Here is a 21105-nt window from a genome sequence, read left to right as displayed (position 1 = left end):
ACAAACATATATGAAGACATTTTAGCAGGAAGCGTTTGGGTTAACGGTTGCTAGGGTTGTGTTTTTAAAGCGATGTTGTCGTAGTTTTGAAACAAATCAGAAAAGCATCACGTGCACCACATTAGACTAGTTTCCAATCCGGTCATTTGAAAAAAAATGATGCACATATATAGGTTTGGGTTTGGTGGAATTTACAGTTTAAACTCTTGAACGTTTGTCAAGATTCTCATTTATAGAATTAATCTTTAATGTCTTACTATTTGTTTCTTCTCAATTAAAACCATCTTTCTCAGTTACGGCATCGTCATCTCTTGACGCCCGATCGTTTCCCTGGAATTGCACTAGATCTCGTATTTATAGAGATTCTGAGAGATTTGATTTTTGAAGAGGTTAATGATTTGTTTTTGTTTGCAGGTTTTAGCATTAAAGCAGTGCCATTCCAGAACGCCATCCTAAACGTCAAAGAGCTGGGAGGTAAGCAGTGTATACACTTAGTGTTCCTGTTTTTGTCTGTATCGTCAAAAAATTCGTTAAAGCGATTCACTGATATCACCAGTGCTGATATCAGTGCTTGAAATGTATTAGGTTTTGTTAAATGTAATTATTAATCAGTAACGCAAACATTTTGTTACCAAAGAGACTTGTTGCAGATTTCTGTATTATTGATAGATTTATTTGTGGTGCGCGCACACACGCACGCACACACACACAAACACGCGCACACACATGCACACACACAAACACACACACACACACAAGTAAACACACACACACACAAGCAAACACACACACACACACAGGTGTTGGAGGAAACTAGAAACAGAAATGTTTACCAGAGACAGCTGGTGGACATGTCGCCCCAGAACGATGCCCGCTCATTTGGTTGGTGAGTCAGAGGTCACCTTTGGTTGAACCTGAAGTGTAACACACCATAAGGGAGGTAAATGTAAACACAGGGACGTAAAAACACATGAACAAACCGTACTGAGCGAACACTTATCGTGATACTAAACACATCCTGAGTTCAGACGTTGTTTTTTTTAGTAAGTGAGCATCATTCTGGCAAATAGATTAATCTGTACTATTTGTAGAAAGGGCTATTTAATATATCGTGGCTTACCAGAGTCCTGTTATCGAGGTACAGGGCTTTAATGACAAATTAAAAAAACCAAAACATTTTCCTTAATCTGTTTACACGTCTCTCTGAAATTCACCACATTCCCCAATGATTTTGTAATCCAAATGTCTCCAACCTTATCAAGAGTATTTGATCATTTAAAGGTCAAATTAAAGGTCAAATCATGTAGACCTCCATCAATAAACATCTTGCCCCTGAGCTTGTTTTTTGGGAGTTTTATTGATTATAAATATTCAAACCCAGAAATTAGCCACTGAGCCATGTCAGGTCAGACAACAGCACACAGGCACCTTCATAAATAATCCTGAATCCTGCTTTCTATCTTTATTTTGATTTCATACCTTCACCAAAGCCTCCTGAGTGAGAAAAACATCATGTGTACATACAGCAGCCTGGATTTTGATTTGGGGATTAGTCGTCATGTTAATAGTAGTAAATTATTTATTTATGTGTGTTTATGTCAGACATGATTGTTGTTTTGGAGAAAGAAAAAACAGATCTTTCGCTATGATCTGTATGTAGTAGCATTTGTCTAACGTAGGGAATAAAGCAGTCCAGTCAGTGCTGTGCTTTTAGAGAAAAGTGATCAACAGTGAGGTGGTGTGATGAAGTGGTGTTGCTGTTAACATACTGAGCTGTAATCATTTTCCTCTATTTCCGTGTGTTTTATTCCTCTTACACCACAGCAACTGGCCAATGCCAATTGAATGCCATTAAAGGTGGGGTCTCCGTTGTTTGAGAAATGCTTTAGAAAACTGAGTCGGGACGACAAACAAAACAAAAATCAAAACAAACGTGTAGCCAATGAGCAGAAAGGGGCGTGTCTTGTCAATATGGGCGGAGAGAGTGTTCAGTGCGCATGTGTGACATTAGCAGAAAGCGGTTTTAACATTGACATGGAGGATAAAAACAAAGAAAGAAAGAGAAGAAAGACTTACGATAAGGTAAGAAGTAGGACGTGTTAATATAGGATCAGCTTTCCAGCGCTGGAGAGAACTGAAGGAGCAGGAAGTTGGTCACATATTCACAGATTGGAGTTTCCTGAGTCAATAACTCCTGAGCTAAACGCTGTTACTACACAAATAACACCTCTTTTCTATCGTAGTAATGTAGAGACGCAGCTACAACCGTGTTTTGTGTAGTAACAGTGTTTAGCTCAGGAGTTATTGACTCGGGAAACTCCAATCTGTGAATATGTGACCAACTTTACTTAAGACGCCGAGGCGCTTTTTTCCTTCTCGATAGGTGAGTAACGTTGGTTTTGTTTTGTTACACAGAACTAATATATGTCTTTGTCCTTTACATGATTATGATGTGTGTCATTTTTGCTTGTTTGTTTATCTGCAATCGTATTGTTCTTCACTTCAGCTATGATAAAGACACATTTCTTTCCGTTAGTTGCCTGGGTTACGTATGTATGTGTGGGCGGAGCTATCAGTACAGGGGTGGGACCCATTTGGGTTAGGGGCGTGTTTATTTTGGTGATTTCAAATGTCAACATTGGCTTTCAAATAACGGAGACCCCACCTTTAAATAGCATGTTGTACTTTTGTTTATAGTTACATTTAATGTTTTAGAACATTTCCGATCAGTTGCTTCCTTATCTTGTAACCCGGAAACAACAAATAAGGATAATTTCCAATAAAGTTACAAATTTTACTTCTGACACTGGAGACTCCTTCCATCATCGTAGTGATTTCTTTTTGTTTTTGTATTTTTTTAAATGCTAAGCGTCTACCTCGTATGCCTCTGTGAACGAGCGGTTACTATATAAATAATAACATATCTGATTGAGCGCATTAAATATAAACCCGTGCTACTGGTGGAGCTGCACGACTTTAAAGAACAACGTGTTTCTTCACATTTCTCAAGTTCTTTGAATTCGATGCACACCATTATGCTGTGTTTTCTTTTGAAAAGCATTTCCTCATGTGAGAAATGAGTTAATCACCACGGCAAAGCTGTGTTTGAGCGACACTCTACCAAAAACACATGCTTATGGCATGAACACGAGCCCTGTTTTTCATATTGCATCGCATCGCACTTTTTCGTCTGAGGCAGTGTCGCGTCCTCTTTTTCTCTTTCACTCTCCTCCTGCTGCGATACCGCTCCACTCGACGGTCGGAGAGGATCCGGTGTTGTGTTTTCGGAGGAATGAATGATGCCAGGAAGCAAAGGGAGGGTGAGACTGGGGGGAGGGGTCGGTGCTGGTGTATCAAAGCAGGCCAGACGTCCTTGTGCGTTTCCCATCAGCCTCGTGACGACGACGTGAGATTCCAGAGGGTTTGACAGATGAAGAAGCCCCACATGCTCGTGTTTAACGTCTCAAAAGCAGCCATCTGAAAACACTTAACTCACTTGCACTTTTTTCCCGTCCTCTTTCTGTTCCTTTGGAACCACGGCCATGATTTAATGATTTCTGTGTCAATCGTGTGCGTACGGTTAATCAGTCAAGATTACAACATGTGAGCCAGTTCACGGTCGGTGATGTTTAGTCCCAGTGTTCTGGCTTTGAAATGAATGTTCTCTTACTTTTCTTGTTAAGACGCAGCGACGTGCGTTTTGTCGTAGCGTTCACGTTAATAGAAAACGTTATTCAGAGAGCGAGCAAGGACGGAGAAAATGATGATCATCAGATGTGGGATTGTGTCCTTATATGTATATGTAAAGAAACATCACAGCTAGTCATTGCAATGATTCGTCTCTCTGGAACGGAAGCCCTGGATTAAACAGACAAGTGGTCGATTAAATATAATATACGATCACTCATAACTTTGGCTGGAACACTTATTATATATGCAGCCTGTCAGTGGTTTCACACTGTTTCATTTTCCCTCCTAATCGTTCCTTTGTTGTTCTTCTAATCAAAATTTCACCACATTTCTGGCCACATCTCAAGCACTCCAGCTTGGAGCATGGAGATGCAGACTGGATGGAGCTTGTCACGAACGCATTTCCAGTGCTGTCTAAGCCGGAATGAGGCGCGATGGAGAGCTCGGTTTGTGGTATGACCAAAGGTCAGGAGCATATAGGGTGCTAAAACAATTCACTCTGCTGTTTTTTTTTTTTACTAGCCAGCAAACATCTTCTGAAACCAAGAACGTGTGTGAGGTTTCAGCTCCGCATACCGCCGTCTCAGAACAATTGTGGAAGGATCGTGTTCAAATGAAATTTATAAGCATAGACTTTCTGTTCTCTGATTAATCAGATTAATCCTTAAATATGTTTTTTTCATTTATTACATATAAAGCTTTATGTTGTGACCAGGATGGAATGTGAGATACTCAGTTCAGCTCTCTTATGTAACATACTATTAGTTATCGTTAGTTAACATCTAGTGCACAAAGAAATAAGCTCTCGATTTAATTAACATCAAATTTCAGTGTGAACCTAAGCAGGATAAAGCACTTAATGTAGATGAAAATCTTGGTAACATTAGATATTGTAGGGTCTTTCTGACCTAATTATTATTATTATTTTTATCATATTTAGGATTTTTACATGAACCTAGATGATGGAAGTAAAACACACAAGTTCATATTTTTTTTCTGAAACCGCAAAATTTTTCAAATTACAAAACAAGTAATTTGCTTGAAAAGCCAAAAGAGAAAATCTCTCAAGGGTTTAATTTGTATTTCAGCATAAAAATCAGCAGCAATCATTTGAACTCCCACATGTTTGAGACACTAAGTACATCAACACATCATTACAATACACATATTAGGTTATGATTATTGCAAAACATCTACAAAATATATCTTACATTAATAGGAAGATGAATAGCTGGACTTTAAATGAAGAAATTCTGACCTGTAACACACAACAGACACAACAGACCTGTAATGTAGCTGGAAACTGAGAAAGTAAGAGAGCTGAACTAAAAATTTTGTTAGAATGAGCTAAAATCTTGTGGCTAAATGGAAATTTTAAAGTAACGTGAACATATTTTTTTATTTAGGAATGCTAATGAAGTTACAGTAAGCACGATGGGAGATTATCTACCGAAGCTTCCATAATGTTTACTCCACGTTCTTAGAAAATTATGGCCAAGAGGTTCAAAAGTTTAGACTGTATGCTTCAGATGCTTCAGAGAGTTTAGTGTTCGGCTGGTGTGTGTGTGTGTGTGTGTGAGAGAGAGTGTGTGAGAGAGAGTGTGTGAGAGAGAGTGTGTGTGTGAGAGTGTGTGTGAGAGTGTGTGTGAGAGTGTGTGTGAGAGTGTGTGTGAGAGTGTGTGTGAGAGTGTGTGTGAGAGTGTGTGTGAGAGTGTGTGTGAGAGTGTGTGTGAGAGTGTGTGTGAGAGTGTGTGTGAGAGTGTGTGTGAGAGTGTGTGTGAGAGTGTGTGTGAGAGTGTGTGTGAGAGTGTGTGTGAGAGTGTGTGTGAGAGTGTGTGTGAGAGTGTGTGTGAGAGTGTGTGTGAGTGTGTGTGTGAGTGTGTGAGTGTGTGAGTGAGTGAGTGTGTGAGTGAGTGAGTGTGTGTGTGAGTGAGTGTGTGTGTGAGTGAGTGTGTGTGTGAGTGAGTGTGTGTGTGAGTGAGTGTGTGTGAGTGAGTGTGTGTGTGAGTGAGTGTGTGTGAGTGAGTGTGTGTGAGTGAGTGTGTGTGAGTGAGTGTGTGTGAGTGAGTGTGTGTGTGAGTGTGTGTGTGAGTGTGTGTGTGAGTGAGTGTGTGTGTGAGTGAGTGTGTGTGTGAGTGAGTGTGTGTGTGAGTGAGTGTGTGTGTGAGTGTGTGTGTGAGTGAGTGTGTGTGAGTGAGTGTGTGTGAGTGAGTGTGTGTGAGTGAGTGTGTGTGAGTGAGTGTGTGTGGTGAGTGTGTGTGGTGAGTGTGTGTGGTGAGTGTGTGTGTGAGTGAGTGTGTGTGTGAGTGAGTGTGTGTGTGAGTGAGTGTGTGAGTGAGTGTGTGTGTGTGAGTGAGTGTGTGTGTGAGTGTGTGAGTGAGTGTGTGAGTGAGTGTGTGAGTGAGTGTGTGAGTGAGTGTGTGAGTGAGTGTGTGAGTGAGTGTGTGAGAGTGTGTGAGAGTGTGTGAGAGTGTGTGAGAGTGAGTGTGTGAGTGAGTGTGTGAGTGAGTGTGTGAGTGAGTGTGTGAGTGAGAGTGTGAGTGAGAGTGTGAGTGAGAGTGTGAGTGAGAGTGTGAGTGAGAGTGTGAGTGAGAGTGTGAGTGAGAGTGTGAGTGAGTGTGTGTGTGTGAGTGAGTGTGTGTGTGTGTGAGTGAGAGAGTGAGTGTGTGTGTTCTTGGTGCCAGATACCACAGCACACCTTTAAGGGTTTTGTGAAGTCTATGTGTCTGTTCTGACAGCACACAGGGGACCTACATGATATTAGGCAGGAGGTTTTAATGTTATATATGTTTCCATGCAACACCTTTATGTTTTGTAATATTTAGTAATGAGTTGCTTGCATTCTGGTTTGCTATTTTGCAATGAAACACCTGCTCGCAGGAGAAAACTATTCTCGAATGTTCCAGGCTTAGAAATAAATAATATTAATATATAAAATAAAATAAATAATAATATGTCTCAGCAGTCTGGGCAGCTCTACAGTTATGTAAGCTTCCAATCTTACTTTAACTTGATGTATTTTGTAGGGATTTGTGTGATTTCAGCACGTTATTAAAAGATTGTTGCTCGTGATGCCTCTTTGACATCTGAAACCAAACTACTTTAGATTAAACAGTGAAGATTTTCTTAGGACCTTTTTACACCTGGTCACTTCATGTGTTGTCTCTGATCCGATAGCTATCTGATTTGTTAAAACTGTTCCATTTACATTAGGCCACATAAATGCGTCTTGGCGAATCGGATATCGTTCCGATCTTTCTAATCCCGCCCAAAATGCTAATATATTTGACCTCATTTCCGGGGTAATTGAAACGGAACATGCTTTGGTGTGTGCAGTTTTCAGAACGCAATCAAAAAGAAGTGGAAAAAACTGGTTACGACGGTTATGCTACAAAAAACAGCATTTACTGTTTGCTGCATTTTCGCTGGCGGCAGCAGCGCGTTTTAAGACCAGACGAGATGCCTGTGTGAAAGATCACCTGCGAGTGACGTACTTCCGTTTGGGAGGAGTATAGCGCTGACGTATGTGACTTGAACAACCACATTCATTTACACCTGTCCAGTTTCATCTGAAACACGTCCCAGACCACCTCCTGAAGGGGTTTGTACCATCTGATTTATATCCGTCTCGAAAACGTTTCGGAGGGCATTTAGACCTGGTCTTTTTACCATCGGATAGCTATCGGATCACAGAAAACGCATGAAGTGACCAGGCGTAAAAAGCCCCTTACTGTAGACATCAGTTAGTGCGATCTGGGCAGCTGCTTGTGCATAAAATGTGTTCACGTAAACCCGAAGCCAAAGAACCAAGCTGACCAAAAATAACAAGCTTTTCCGGAGATTGTAGGTTGTGTTTCTGTAAATTTTCTGTGCTAGCTTTGTTCCATTTTATAACCAATATTCCTTGGTTTTAGAACTGCATCGTTACTCTTACACACAGTTTTCAATCTGAAATTTCTGACATCACTTTGTCATCGGCCGTCTTTGGCGGCGGTGCCACCGAATCATCCGTCAATAACACGAACATTCGTGACCAAAGAATATTTTTGTGCTGTTTTTTTATTTGTCTAAAATTCATACAGCGTGAATCCGGAAGAATACTTCAGGGCATGCGAAAAGGCTAAAAGGTCCATTTTAGTGCAGTTCTGAGTATGAAAACCAGATTGAAATGGCTGTGTGTTGTATGGAAACCAGATTGAAACAATTGTTATTTAGATGCTAAAACATTTTTCCCCATAAAAAGACTCTTAATGGAAGGTTTAGGTTGCTCAAGGATCTGAGATGGTTGGATGGAGATCAAGGTTAAAAAAAAAACAAATAGACAAAGAACCAAATAAACCAGAGACAAATGGTAAAATGATGGGGTGACTGGAACGGAGAAGATGGAAAGGTGTTTCTCTGAGGTAAGAACGATGGTTTTCGTGGACTACAGTTAGAGATTAAGGATTAAGTTAAAATAAGATATAGGTTTGAGGTTGGAGACTATTAGAAGATATTATATATAACTTAGGGTCATGGCCGCTCAGGGAGATGCTGATATGTATTTATATGACCTTACTGAGCAGCTTGGAGGATCAGCAGAAGTTTTAAGATGGACGATGACCTGTTTTTGGACTTACATGCAGAACAGATCATTTAAAAAATGCCGTAAAAGCCTGCGCTTACAGCTGCTCTGTATTTATGCATATGGCTTTCAGACGATGGAGCGCAGAATGGAATCACAGCGAGGAGTCTAATCTTTAATATCAGACATCATGCTTACAGAACATCTTCAGAAGAAGAATGCTGAAATGTCAATGCAGGGAAAGAAGAACAGAACAGATAAGAGAGTTGGCATAACATTATTAAGAGGATGAGGAATGTTGTGTTCGACTTGATTCGGAATTCCGCCGTTTTTGAGCTGAAAAATGTGGTGAAAACCTGGACACCTGGAAGAGTGTGTGCTCGGTGTTTATCAAAAAAGAGAACTATAAAGTTTCTGGTTTAAATTTCAACCCAGGAAATATGAAGAAAGAAATAATCTCTGGCTAGGAAATAGTCAAAGTTTGAAAATTCCATGGGACATTAAGAGTATCTTTAATTTTGTAATCTGATACACAAATAAAACATTATTCACTAAATAGATCAGTAGAACAGAGTAACATCATGTTAAAACTCATGAGCAGTTGGTGAAACAGTAACTTGAAGGAAATTTCAGCTAAGATCGATTTGATCGGACGATAATTTAATAGAAATGGAGCGTTGAATGCAACCAATTAACTAATTAAAGAAATAAAATCAAATATGTTCTGAGAACCCGCCTCTGCCTTGTGTGTGTGAAGTTTGCATGTTCTCCCCGTGCCTCGGGGGTTTCCTCCAGGTACTCCGGTTTCCTCCCCCGGTCCAAAGACATGCATGGTAGGTTGATTGGCATCTCTGGAAAATTGTCCGTAGTGTGTGATTGCGTGAGTGAATGAGTGTGTGTGTGTGTGTGTGCCCTGCGATGGGTTGGCACTCCGTCCAGGGTGTATCCTGCCTTGATGCCCGATGACGCCTGAGATAGGCACAGGCTCCCCGTGACCCGAGGTAGTTCGGATAAGCGGTAGAAAATGACTGAGTGAATGAATGTTCTGAGAAACTGATGCTAAGAAACTTATGGAATAATTCTGTAACTTAATTTACAGAATTATTGATTATTTGCCCTGTTTTATTACTAAAGTGGGCATTACTTGTTACTGATTACATGTCAATGTTACATACGATAACTTCAAAAAACTATACCAATAAAATAGTGATTACTTTCTTTTTCTTTTTAGTATGAATTTCTCTCAAGACGCTGCCACAATTATAGACACCACTGTGGAAAGTTTTAGATAAATACAAGCAAGTTATCTTTCTTGGGGGAAAAAGTATTTATTTTTAACCAGGTTGTGTTTCTGTAGGGTATAAATATGAGGTTTCCTGTGAACTTCCAGCACTTCAACAGATCAGATAACTGATAATAAATATACGCAAGCACATGTATGTTAGCTTCTTAGCAAATCTAAATATCATGAGTGTTGTTTTTGAGAACGGTGATATGATGATTTTGTCCTGTTGCTTAACAGCAGGTTTGATTATATTGCTCGATTTGAGCAGCGCTCACGCAGGAGTGCACCGTTTTGAAAAGAGCTCCATGGAAGTAAAAGCAACATCAGCTCTGTGGTTGGGGAGGAGCCTATACAAGCTTTACCCAAGATTATGACCTCTGGCATGTAGGCATCATAAAGTCACCAGTTATTCTTAGGTTTTCTGTGGCTTTAAACAGAAAGTGTTAAGTAGTAACCAAGCAATAAATGAGATTCCCAACAAATTTGAGGTTGGATTAGTGTTGAGATGTTTCAGTACAGTGAGTCACAATGTGAAGGATGTTGAAAGGAATCCCCTGGTTGCTTGGGAAAGCCATGATTCGATCTCACCCGCTCGTATGAATGGGAGAGCATAATCCAATAAGCACTGAATGGGAAGATGAGAGTGGCCTCTGTGTAGCGACCGCAAAAGAACTTGAGCTTCAGCCAAACTCAGCAGACCTGAAGATCTCGAGATCCTACGTGTCAGTGAGGTAGTGAGGTGCAAAAACTGTAAATGGCTTAAAAAAAAAACTTCTTGTACTTGCATGTGTAAAAGCTAAGACTTAAGAGTCAACATCAACAATGAACATCACCAGAACATTTTTGGTAACAAACCGGTCTAGTCAATGGAGCAATCAAGTCGTTATCATGACATGTGAACCAATCAACAACCACTTGAAAAAGTAAAATAATAGCAAAATCTATGGGGCTTTTTACACCTGGTCACTTCGTGCGTTTTCTGTGATCCGATAGCTATCCGATGGTAAAAAGACCAGGTCTAAATGCCCTCCGAAACGTTTTCCAGACGGATATAAATCAGATGGTACAAACCCCTTCAGGATGTGGTCTGGGACGCATTTCAGATGAAACTGAACAGGTGTAAATGAATGTGGTTGTTCAAGCCACATTCATTACTCCTATATATACTCCTCCCAAACGGAAGTACGTCACTCAGGTGATCTTTCACCCAGGCGTCTCGTCGGGGCTTAAAATGCGCTGCTGCTGCCAGCGAAAATGCAGCAAACAGTAAATGCTGTTTTTTGTAGCATAACCGTCGTAACCAGTTTTTCCGTCTTATTTTTGATTGAGTTCTGAAAACCGCACACACCAAAGTGTGTTCCATTTCAATTACCCCGGAAATGAAGTAAAATATATTAGCATTTTGGGTGGGAGCAGAAAGATCAGATCGATATCCGATTCGCCGAGACGCGTTTATGTGGCCTAATGTAAATGGTACAGTTTTAACAAATCAGATAGCTATCGGATCCGAGACAACACGTGAAGTGACCAGGTGTGAAAAGGCCCTAAGTCCTGCCAAAATTCAACCTGGAGAACTCTCTACCTCCACCGAGCTCTTCATATTATTAAGTAAGGAAGAGAGTTAAGAAAAAAGCACTAAAAGTCCAGAGCTCTGATTCTCTGTTAGAATCCAAACTGCTCTGCACTCAGACCCCAAACTCCAAATATGTGAGGACAGAATTTCAGTGTGCTGTAACTTAGATGTGACAAAATAAAGGCTTATACTATAATTAGGCCATCCTTAAAAATATTTTGGTTTGCAGGAACAGTTCTTTTTTTTTTTTTTCAAGTTTCAATGTTAAAAAAAAAAAAGTACAATTTTGGTGATGGTGATTACGTAGGTATGACTTTAAACAAATTAGCATATCGTGACGTCACTGACGTCTTAACCCAAATTTACAACCGGCAAGTCGGTCGGACTTGAAGAAAAAAAATAATAAATTTGGGTCGGTCCTAAATTGACAGGGTCGGTCGGGTTACGGCAAACAAGAATATTTTTAAGGATGGCCTTATTTAAAATATTTAAAACCACCACAGCTTCTGCAACAGATTTTCCGTTGCGTTCAGTCACTTGCATTAATGTCAGTTATCAACCTGAGGGCAGTTCATCGAGAACGTAATGACTTTTTATTTTATTTTTTTTTTAACTTCATTTGCTGCTCTGATTAATGAAGTGAAAACTTGGTAAAAACCTTCAATGACGAAAACAGAATGTTGAAAGATGAATGGACGGAGAGGTATGCGTTTATTCTCTGCTTCAAATTCAAAACCAATGTCTCATCTGTTCTGAGTCAGAAGTGGTAACATAAAGCGCAAGTGAAAAGCAAAACCACTTCATATGCTCATATAAATAAACCATAAACACTATCATTAATAGTTCTGCGTTCCCTCGGAATCGTCGCTGTTCCGTCTCGTTCGTTGTTTATTCGGATTTTCCGTAGCTGAACCTTTATCAGATTTTAGTGAAATGGTCTTTCAGCGAAACCCCGATTCTTTGCGCTGTACGCTTTTATAAACATATCTGTGTGATCTCACGGAACGTTAGAATTATTGCTTGCTGGAAAATGAGTGTTTGTTGAACACTGGGAATATGTGGAATTTTCCTTATCCCATTTAGTCTGGTTTGTACTCAATGCGTTTGACGTTCACACAGTCGCTCTCAGTCTGGTGGATTAAAGTGACGTTCACTAGATGGATCATCTGCACCAAAACCTCCGGTGGAACTGTTAAAACTTTGTCTAGATCTTCATTCAAAACATAAACCTTACATTTACTATCTTAGAATTCTGGTTTACTAATACCCCTTTTCCACCAGAAAGAGCTGGGTGCTGGTTCAGAGCTAGTCCTGGTGCTGGTTCAAAGTTGGTTCCACTGGCGAACCTTCTAGGAACCGGTTTGCCTTTCCATCGGTTAGAGAGCATCAAAGAGCCGAGTCTGACGTCACTGTATACGTGTCACGTTACACAGCAACGTTAGCGCAGCAGCGACAAACACAAACACATCAACAATGGCAGATGTTGCTTTACTGTTAATGCTCATGGCTTTGTGAACCTACATTAACATCCAAACCTGACGAATCCAACGTGTACGTGCAGCTCCATGTAATCTGTATAAACGGAGGTTGTAATGGAGAAAGTACATAACGTTATTTTATCATTAACACAGAAAAAAGTTAGCCTTAGCATGTAGCTACCTACTATCATGTGTGCTGATAATTGATCATATTGCGGTAAAGTAAAAGTGTATTAAACATTAGTATACTTAAGGTACATTATCTAACAGTAGCCCCGCCCACAGCCCCGCCCCCAGCCCCTGACACAAGCGGTTCTTAAGTGTAGACCAGCAACGTTTTGGTGCTACTTAAGAACCACTTTTCCTTGTTCAGAGCCGGTGCTTTGGCTGTCGAAAAAGAAAGAACTGGTTCTAAATTAGGCTCCGAACCAGCACTCAAACTGCCTCGGTGGAAAAGGGGCAATATAAACTTTCTGTAGATTTGAAGTACAAAAGCCAGCTATTGGTATCCATCAATAAAGGTCTAGAATAGGACATTGAGCACGTGATCTGAGACACACTGCTAGTTTGTTTCTTCAGTAGAGGACTCAGTGACACCTGGTGCTATACTGTCTTCACTTTTTACATTGGCATTGCACCATGTGGACACACAACGTGCACAAGCTCCATTCCATATGACCAGCCACATGATTCATCTTGTGTGTGTACATGTAGTTAAAAACCAAATGGAATTCTGCTTTATCGTGATGATCAAAAGAAAAATACGGAATGCTCAGATTTAATGTCTTCGGATTTTGCGCTTTTTATTCGTAGTTTGTAGCAGTAGGTTCAACGACCAGATAGAATACTTTCCAGGTGACTTTAGTTTTCATTTGGTACGTAGCTCTATTTAAACAGTGTGACAGTAGGAGAGAAATTGATGCACTCCACAAGTTGGCCGAGGTAGGATGTATGTCTGTTTTTATTATTGTACGTGGGTTCATTAGCATGCACGGATAACGCTGAATTTTCAGAATCAGGAACAAGCAAAATTCCAGCTGTAATTCAGCTCTCCTGCTGTTAGTAACCCCTGGTTAATGATTAAACGCCAGAAAATGAAGACCTTCGGTTTGCCAGCTATGCATTATCTAATTACATTAACACCCGTTTCTGCACTGCGCAGCACGCTGCATGTACTTGACCCATGGCCTCGCTAATAAATCTTACGCTGCTTTGCTCGCTCGAGTCCTTCAGTGCTGTAACACACCTGAGTCGAGTGCATCATCCTATTATGAGATAACGGTGAGGTCACAGGTTGGATCGGGGGAAAGACCAAACCGACGGCGTCATATATCAACACGGCTTTACAGATTCCTGCAGCTTTCCACTTAAAACCTGTAGGAGCTGGTTTAAATCACATCAGCTAGATCACGCAAACTGATCCAAACTAACATTCCTTCACTGCTTGCCACAATAAGAAGTTTGAAAAAGAATATATAAATATAAATTAAGTAAAATCAGATATGGATCTGTGGAGCGTGAGGATGACTAGCACTGGTCTGGAGATGTTTTGCGGAGCTGTCACTCCACGTAAACGGAAAGAGCTGCAGCCGGTTTGTGATTAATACAGTTCGTTATGTTCAGAGGGACGGGAGAGGACGGAGGCGCTTCGGGCTTCATTTCTTCACAGTTTTAGGTCCGGGGCACCCCCCACCAGCCCCTCAAAACCACCCCTTTCACCCCCCTTTGGCGACTCCCTCTAACCAAAGCCATGCCGTGTCTGTGCGTCTTGGTGGCCGCATTTTTGTACCCCTCCGAAATTGCTCTGCGCAAGAGAAACCATATGTGCACTGTAAAAGCGGGCGCATTTGAACTGTGCTGTAGACTGGCCATCAGAATAAATCGTTTTAATACTCTCTCAGGGTTGGCTTTAAAGAAAACACGCTGCAGCAGCGAGAGCCTCTTCCTCTGGACCCGGCTCCCCCCGCACGCAGGCCCCCTGAGCCGAGGCCGGAGCTGGAGATGGAGCTGGCACGCCGGCTCGGAGTCATAAAAATACATAACGCAAGAGCCGGACTGAATATTGGGAAACGCAGGCTTTCCCCCCCTTCTCTTCTCAATATGTTCCAGCCACGTTAATGCCGGAGTTATGTCGAAATTCTCTCTGCGCTTTCCACCACCATTCAGCTGCCAAGATGTTTTGTGTAACTTGTTAGCATTACACATGTTTTCAGGCTTTATTTTTAAATATATAGGGATCAGATGCAGTAAAATTTTGGATTATTGTAATCGGAAAGTGCAGTTTAGGTTCTTCAACCTTGGCTCTTTGCGAAAGATTAACTGAACCCCAGCTACTTGCGTGCTGAGACTGTCGCGGTCTCATATATAAGGAGAAGAAGAACTATGTTTAAAGTGAGAGGCAGAGATGCAAAAAAAAATATACATATATATAAAAATGTAGTGAAACAGGCAAATAATTCAAATGCAACATAAAACAGCATTAATGCAAAGAAGAAAATGATCTGAATCATTGTGTGTGTGTGTGTGTGAGAGAGAGAGAGAAACTGAAATGGAAGTTTCTAATGTCAGTGTCATCATCAGTGAACTGGTAAATGCTCTGTGGCTCAACAGTGATTCTGTCTATAGATTGGTGTTTTTGTTGTCTGTGTGTTTTTCAGGAGCTGATTCCATTAAGAAATACTGGAGCCGTTACTATCAGGGCTCTCAGGGCGTGGTGTTTGTGTTAGACAGTGCCTCATCTGACGAGGATCTGGAGACGGCGCGCACCGAGCTGCACTCGGCCCTGCAGCACCCGCAGCTTTGCACCCTGCCCTTCCTCATCCTCGCCAACCAACAGGACAAACCGGCTGCACGCTCCGTCCACGAGGTCTGGACACACCCACAACATATGTATATGATATACAGGAAATGATGGACACTGTGGGCGTGTGACATCAAACATACACAAAATGTAGATTGAATATGACTATAAATATGGCTATGAATATGACACCTCTCTCTCTCACACACACACACACACACACACACACACACACACACACACAGCTTTTATATGACTTGCACGTACTTAATATATACAGGAAGTGATGGACACTGGGGGTGTGACACACACACACACACAGGTTTCAGGGTGTGGTTATGGTCAACTGGAGTGACATGTATGTGTGTGTGTGTGTGTGTGTGTGTGTGTGTATAGACAAAAACAAAGGTTTCATATGATTAGTATTTATTTATTATAAGTGTTTATTTATTTATTTATAAATAAGTATTTATTTATTTATTTAAGTGTGGACGCTGCAGGGGTGTGTCATACACACACTGCTTATACATACAGACACAAATAGAGATGGGCAAAAGTTCATGAGTTCAAATCCCCGGCCTCTTTACTGTCTGCAGCCTGCGGTGCTGCTTGATCATCGACCCTGCACTCCGATCCTGCTAAAGGAACAAGCCAGGAAAAGAAACGTACTGTACTATCCTGTGTGTCGTATATTTGCTGTATATATCTATAGAATACGCCTCTAAACGGTCGTTATTAAGTTGTTATTAGCATCAGCCTGTACTCTAGATACCAGGTCTGTGCTGCCGTCTTTAACGAATTAACTTGTTTGCAAACACTGACAGATGTCACAGGACCAGGGGATTCCCGCCCATTTCTTCATCAACGAGTCCTTCTGCTTTTTCACTATTTCACATCAGGGAAAAACAATGAGGCATTGTCTCAGAGAAATTACAGCCCGATCGTCACGTTTTGTTCATCCATGCTGTACGTTTTTCTGCTTTTGTATTGCTATGGTCAAGTCACAGCTGTCTTAAAACGCGTCAGGTTTGATCGGGGATCCGAAACACACGAAGAAACGCTCGAAACTAATTTAAAATTGTGTCTTACTACGAATGAACAGTTGGAATGTGGGGTATTTATCTCCTGTTGCAGATTTTAATATAACAGCCTCCTTTTTGGGATTACTCAAACCCTGTGTGTTTATTTCTGCAGTTGTGTGTAGTTTGGATCATAGCTGAGTTGAGCAGCAGAAAGTAGGAGTGTCGAAGTGTAAGTTTGTACACATGCATGCTCTCTTTCTCTATATCTCTCACACACACATACACAGACACACACACTTGCACACAAGCACATCTGTTTTCTGTGGTGGTGGTGAAATTGGCCTGCGGGCTGCAGGATACAAGCCAATACACCGAGCGCTAATTAACTAGCCATGAAGTGATCCTGAGTGAGCAGTAAATATCAGGCTTTGGAGAATAACACATTCCAGTTCACTCGTGGATGTCAGAGTGAGGCTCTCACAGTTGGCTGCACCTTTTCTCGCTCTCTACTGTAGATACGGATGCCCTTTTTTTCTGTTTAAATTGAAGCACAGGGTTGAACTGAATTTACAACTTTAATTTACAACAGGCCACAATGCAGAGTTATTCCCTATTACGTAAATTTGAGTTTAATAAACAAAAAAGTCTTTGGGACCGAAGGCCTTAAAGGGCATGCCGTAGTCACTGGGAATGACAGGCACATGGGTTACACCTCCTTTAATTTGGCTGACTGGTGCAAAGGCCACACCTCCTTCACTGACACTGATGGGTACTGAAACTGTGCCTGTTTTTCTTACACTTGCTTTCATGGAGGCACCTTTTCTATTCTTTGTACCGTAGTGCACAGAGGCAAGACCTCCTTAACTGGAAGGTAGTAACTCGGTGGTTAAGATGATGCTCTCTTGTTCTAAAGGTTGATGTCATGACCCTCAACTGCTCAGTTGTATAAATGCATAAATATAAGTCTGTCCTGATATGCCATGCCTCCTTTACTTGAACTGTTGGGTACAAAGGCCATGCCTCCTTCAATTTTTCTCTGAATCATTGCCTCCGAGTAAACGCACATTTGCGTTACATTAACAGCATTTGGCAGACGCCCTTGTCGAGAGCAACTTACACCTAAACAGTTGAGGGTTAAAAGCCTTGCTTAGGGGCTCAGCAGTGGCAACTTGGTGGACTTGGGAATCAAACTCACAACCTTCCGATTGGTAATCTAACATCATAACCACTCGGCTGTCACATCCCCAGGCCTGGCTGTGTCTGTTACAACTGCCATGTGTATTTTATTTATACATCTGAGGAGTCGAGGGTTAAGGGCTTTGCTAATGGCAGCTTGGTCCTTCTTTTTTAGCTACTCGTTACCGTGCCTTCTTCCCTCACAGTGACTGGAGTGCAGGATACACCACCTTAACCCGGAGTGATTTGCACTTTAAAAATTCCTCCATCACGGGGCCACATATCGTCGCTGTCAGACGGAATCCTCGTATCTCCAAAACCGTTATTTTTCAGGAAGTTAAAAAAAACGCCGTACCTTATCTGCAGTACACAGGGTTTAGTCCGCGTTGCAGTGGATTGTCTTGCGCTAAATTCCTGTCCTCAGACGAGCACCAGAACTAGCGGGGGTCAAGATTTTTTTTTCTTTGAGCCCAGTGTTTTGAAGACATTTACCTCAGAAGACGTGTTGATTCGTTGCGACTCTTATTAAGGAGAAATATGCTGGAGTGATGAAGAGGTGGACAGTTGAAGTGTCCAATGGAGTTATGAGATTTGTGCTCAAGCTATTTTCAAGACTTTAGATTGGTTAATAACTTGTAAAAGTAACAGACCCACGTGGGGACTGACCAATAGCATCGATATGTGAAAAAATATGAAATTGACCAAATTTGGACATACAAGGTTTCCGCCCGACAGCGACGATATGCATAAAGTCCATTTCTTTTTCTTTTCCACTGATGACCACAAAGTCCACACCCCCTTCACTGGAACTGATCGTTCAAACCACTTCAGGAGGTGGTCTGGGACGCATTTCAGATGAAACTGGACAGGTGGAAATGAACGTGGTTGTTCAAGCCACATACGTCAGCGCTATACTCCTCCCAAACGGAAGTACGTCACTCGCAAGTGACTCACGAGTCGTGCATCGCGCCAGAAACGGAAATGAGGTAAAATATATTAGCATTTTGGGCGGGAGTAGAAAGATCGGATCGATATCCGATTCGCCGAAACGCATTTATGTGGCCTAATGTAAATGGAACAAATCAGATAGCTATCGGATCAGAGACAACACATGAAGTGACTAGGTGTGAAAAGGCCCTGTGATTAACAGATAAAACTGCTTCGTCACAGAAACTAGCAGACGCATAAACCGCGTCTCCCTCACAAAGAACGTTGACGTATCGATCACTTTGTTTTAAACTTCGCTAATCGATACACCATATGTTTTGCATGTTCTGATGAAAACCTTTCAGTCACATTTAGATTGATGGGTCTTTTGTACCTTCGGTTTGAATTCACGATGGCTAGGTGTCGTCCGCTTGAAACAGTCATCAGGGAAAAAAACACATGCTGTTTTAGCAGATTTGTGGAACATATTCCTGAAACACAATCCTCCCTCAGTTTTTTTTTTTTTTTTTTTTTCTTTTTTCTCACCGGAGACCCCTCCAACCCCAACTCGCTCAAATATTTCATGTTTGATATTGTCTCTCAGCAGGGACTTGTGCGGTATCAGATGGAGAGATCTCACACATTGCACGATCACATCAGAAATGGTCAGTGAGCCAGCACTACTCGATACTTCGAGATGGTAGATATTGATGGATCGTGTGTCTCGCCCTGGGGACCATCTGATAGTGGTTTGATTCCGGTGTGCAGGTTTAGCATGAGGTTGGCCTGAAACAGACCTGCAAGACCACACTTTCTTTGCTTTTGCTTTTATTTGTGTTTACCTAAAGTTACACAAGGACAGAAAATGGAGAGCTGTCGTCAGATCTCACCCACTTCCCATATCTGAGTCAAGGTAGAAATGGAAACACGTTGTTTTTATTGTTTTAATTTTTTTTTTTAAATCCAGTCATGATTATATTAGTTTCAGTCAGAATGCAATATAGAGTATATTTGTTGGAATCACACAGATGAGAGGAAATATATGTAAAGAAGCATAGATTTATTCATTTTGTGTACTCCTGATTTAGATAGACATTGCCCAACTCATTTGCCAGTTTTCGTTTCCCCCGAACGACTTGAACCGAATAACTTCGGGATGACTAAATATCCGTTCCATGTAGTGCTGTCTTCTTGTATTCAAAATAACATAATAATGATGTTAAAATCTCTACTGAGCCACACATTTTATTCTTAAAAGTAATAAGTGTAGCTGATTGGATGGGATATCATATGGGATATCATTACAGAATCGTTGCACTTGACTAGGTTACTGGAATCTTGAAAATTGGATTTGGCTTCTTGATCTATGGGATGCATGATTCTGTCCCAGAAAATAATTGGATGCTTCCTTCACATGAGGGGAGAGACTTTGCCCCTGGTGGGACAGTTTAAGTATTTTAGTATCCGATAGGAAGGTGAACATGAATTTGACAAAAGAAATCGGGTGAACGACAATGAGAATTTATTTATATAGCACAATTAATTACAACTTCCATCAACCAGTGTGCTTTCCATTTAGGTCATTAAAAACAGAAAAACACACAGCAAACAAACAGAAAAATCGTACAAATATCCCATCAGCCATATGCTTTTGAAAATAAAAATGTCTTTAGCCTGGACTTAAAAATATTATGAAAAGAGGCTTGTCTAATGGACAGTGGCAAGGCGTTCCAGAGCCTGGGGGCAGCAATACAAAAAGCACGATCTCCCCTGCATTTAAGCTAACAATGGTGTTACAGTCTTGGTACAACAGGTACTGGTGTGTGGTGGTGAAACAATCTACATTACTGTCCTTAAATATGGTCACAGTCTGTGAGTGAACAAGGCCAAGATAAGTATAGGAAGCAGTCCTGGGATTTGCCAGACAGTTACTGAACAATCTGAGAGAAACTTGGAGTTAAGCTCCTTAGTATTGAGAGAATCTGGTTGAGTTGGTTTGGGCATTTTACAAAGACCTCACTCCAACTTTACAGGCACTTCCGACTTAATTAATATATTATATCTCCCAGTTGGGTTGGGACTGTTTAGGGCTCTCCCAGGAAGTCAGGGCTAGAACTCTGGACGACTCTGCCAACAAGTCTAGTCTTAAAAATAATCCAAATCTAAAGATAAAAGATTAAAAGCTATTTCTGACATCTGTAAACTGTGTAACATTGTTTGAATAGTTTCCAAAATCTAATCAGTTCATCTGGTACTTGATAATGACACATAAATCCTATAAACATTCATCCACTTGTATTTGAAATATCTCGCTGAGGAGAACCTCAGACACACCTTACAGGAAGATGGACAACATAAAAACATGGTGGGTTAAAGATACATTTGCTAATCTCACCCAACAGATCACTGCGGTAGCTATGTCTGGTGGCAGTGAGACAAAATCTGCTGAACCACTGATATGGCTACGTCAGGTGTTATCGTTTTGTGTATCAGTACTAAGATTGATTTCCTAAAAAGGAAACGGCCTTTTAGGAAATATAAGGATATACAGGCTGTCAATTTGTCGTTACACTAAGTTGTCTCAATTGCC

The 21105-nt window shown here is 41.1% G+C and overlaps 1 protein-coding gene across 1 annotated transcript in view; it reads left to right on the top strand.

Annotated features, from left to right (window-relative positions):
- Positions 1-21105, top strand: part of arl15b (ADP-ribosylation factor-like 15b) — a 60661-nt gene that overhangs the window by 17382 nt on the left and 22174 nt on the right. Inside the window, exons 3-4 of the mRNA XM_060895772.1 lie at positions 415-474; positions 15248-15456. Coding sequence (XP_060751755.1) covers positions 415-474; positions 15248-15456 — 269 coding nt within the window. The remainder of the gene's footprint in view (positions 1-414; positions 475-15247; positions 15457-21105) is intronic.

The sequence above is a fragment of the Tachysurus vachellii genome, chromosome 20, assembly GCF_030014155.1.
Source record: "Tachysurus vachellii isolate PV-2020 chromosome 20, HZAU_Pvac_v1, whole genome shotgun sequence".
NCBI lineage: Eukaryota > Metazoa > Chordata > Actinopteri > Siluriformes > Bagridae > Tachysurus > Tachysurus vachellii.
Note: the sequence above shows the minus strand (reverse complement) of the source record. Positions and strands in the feature narration are given on the sequence as shown.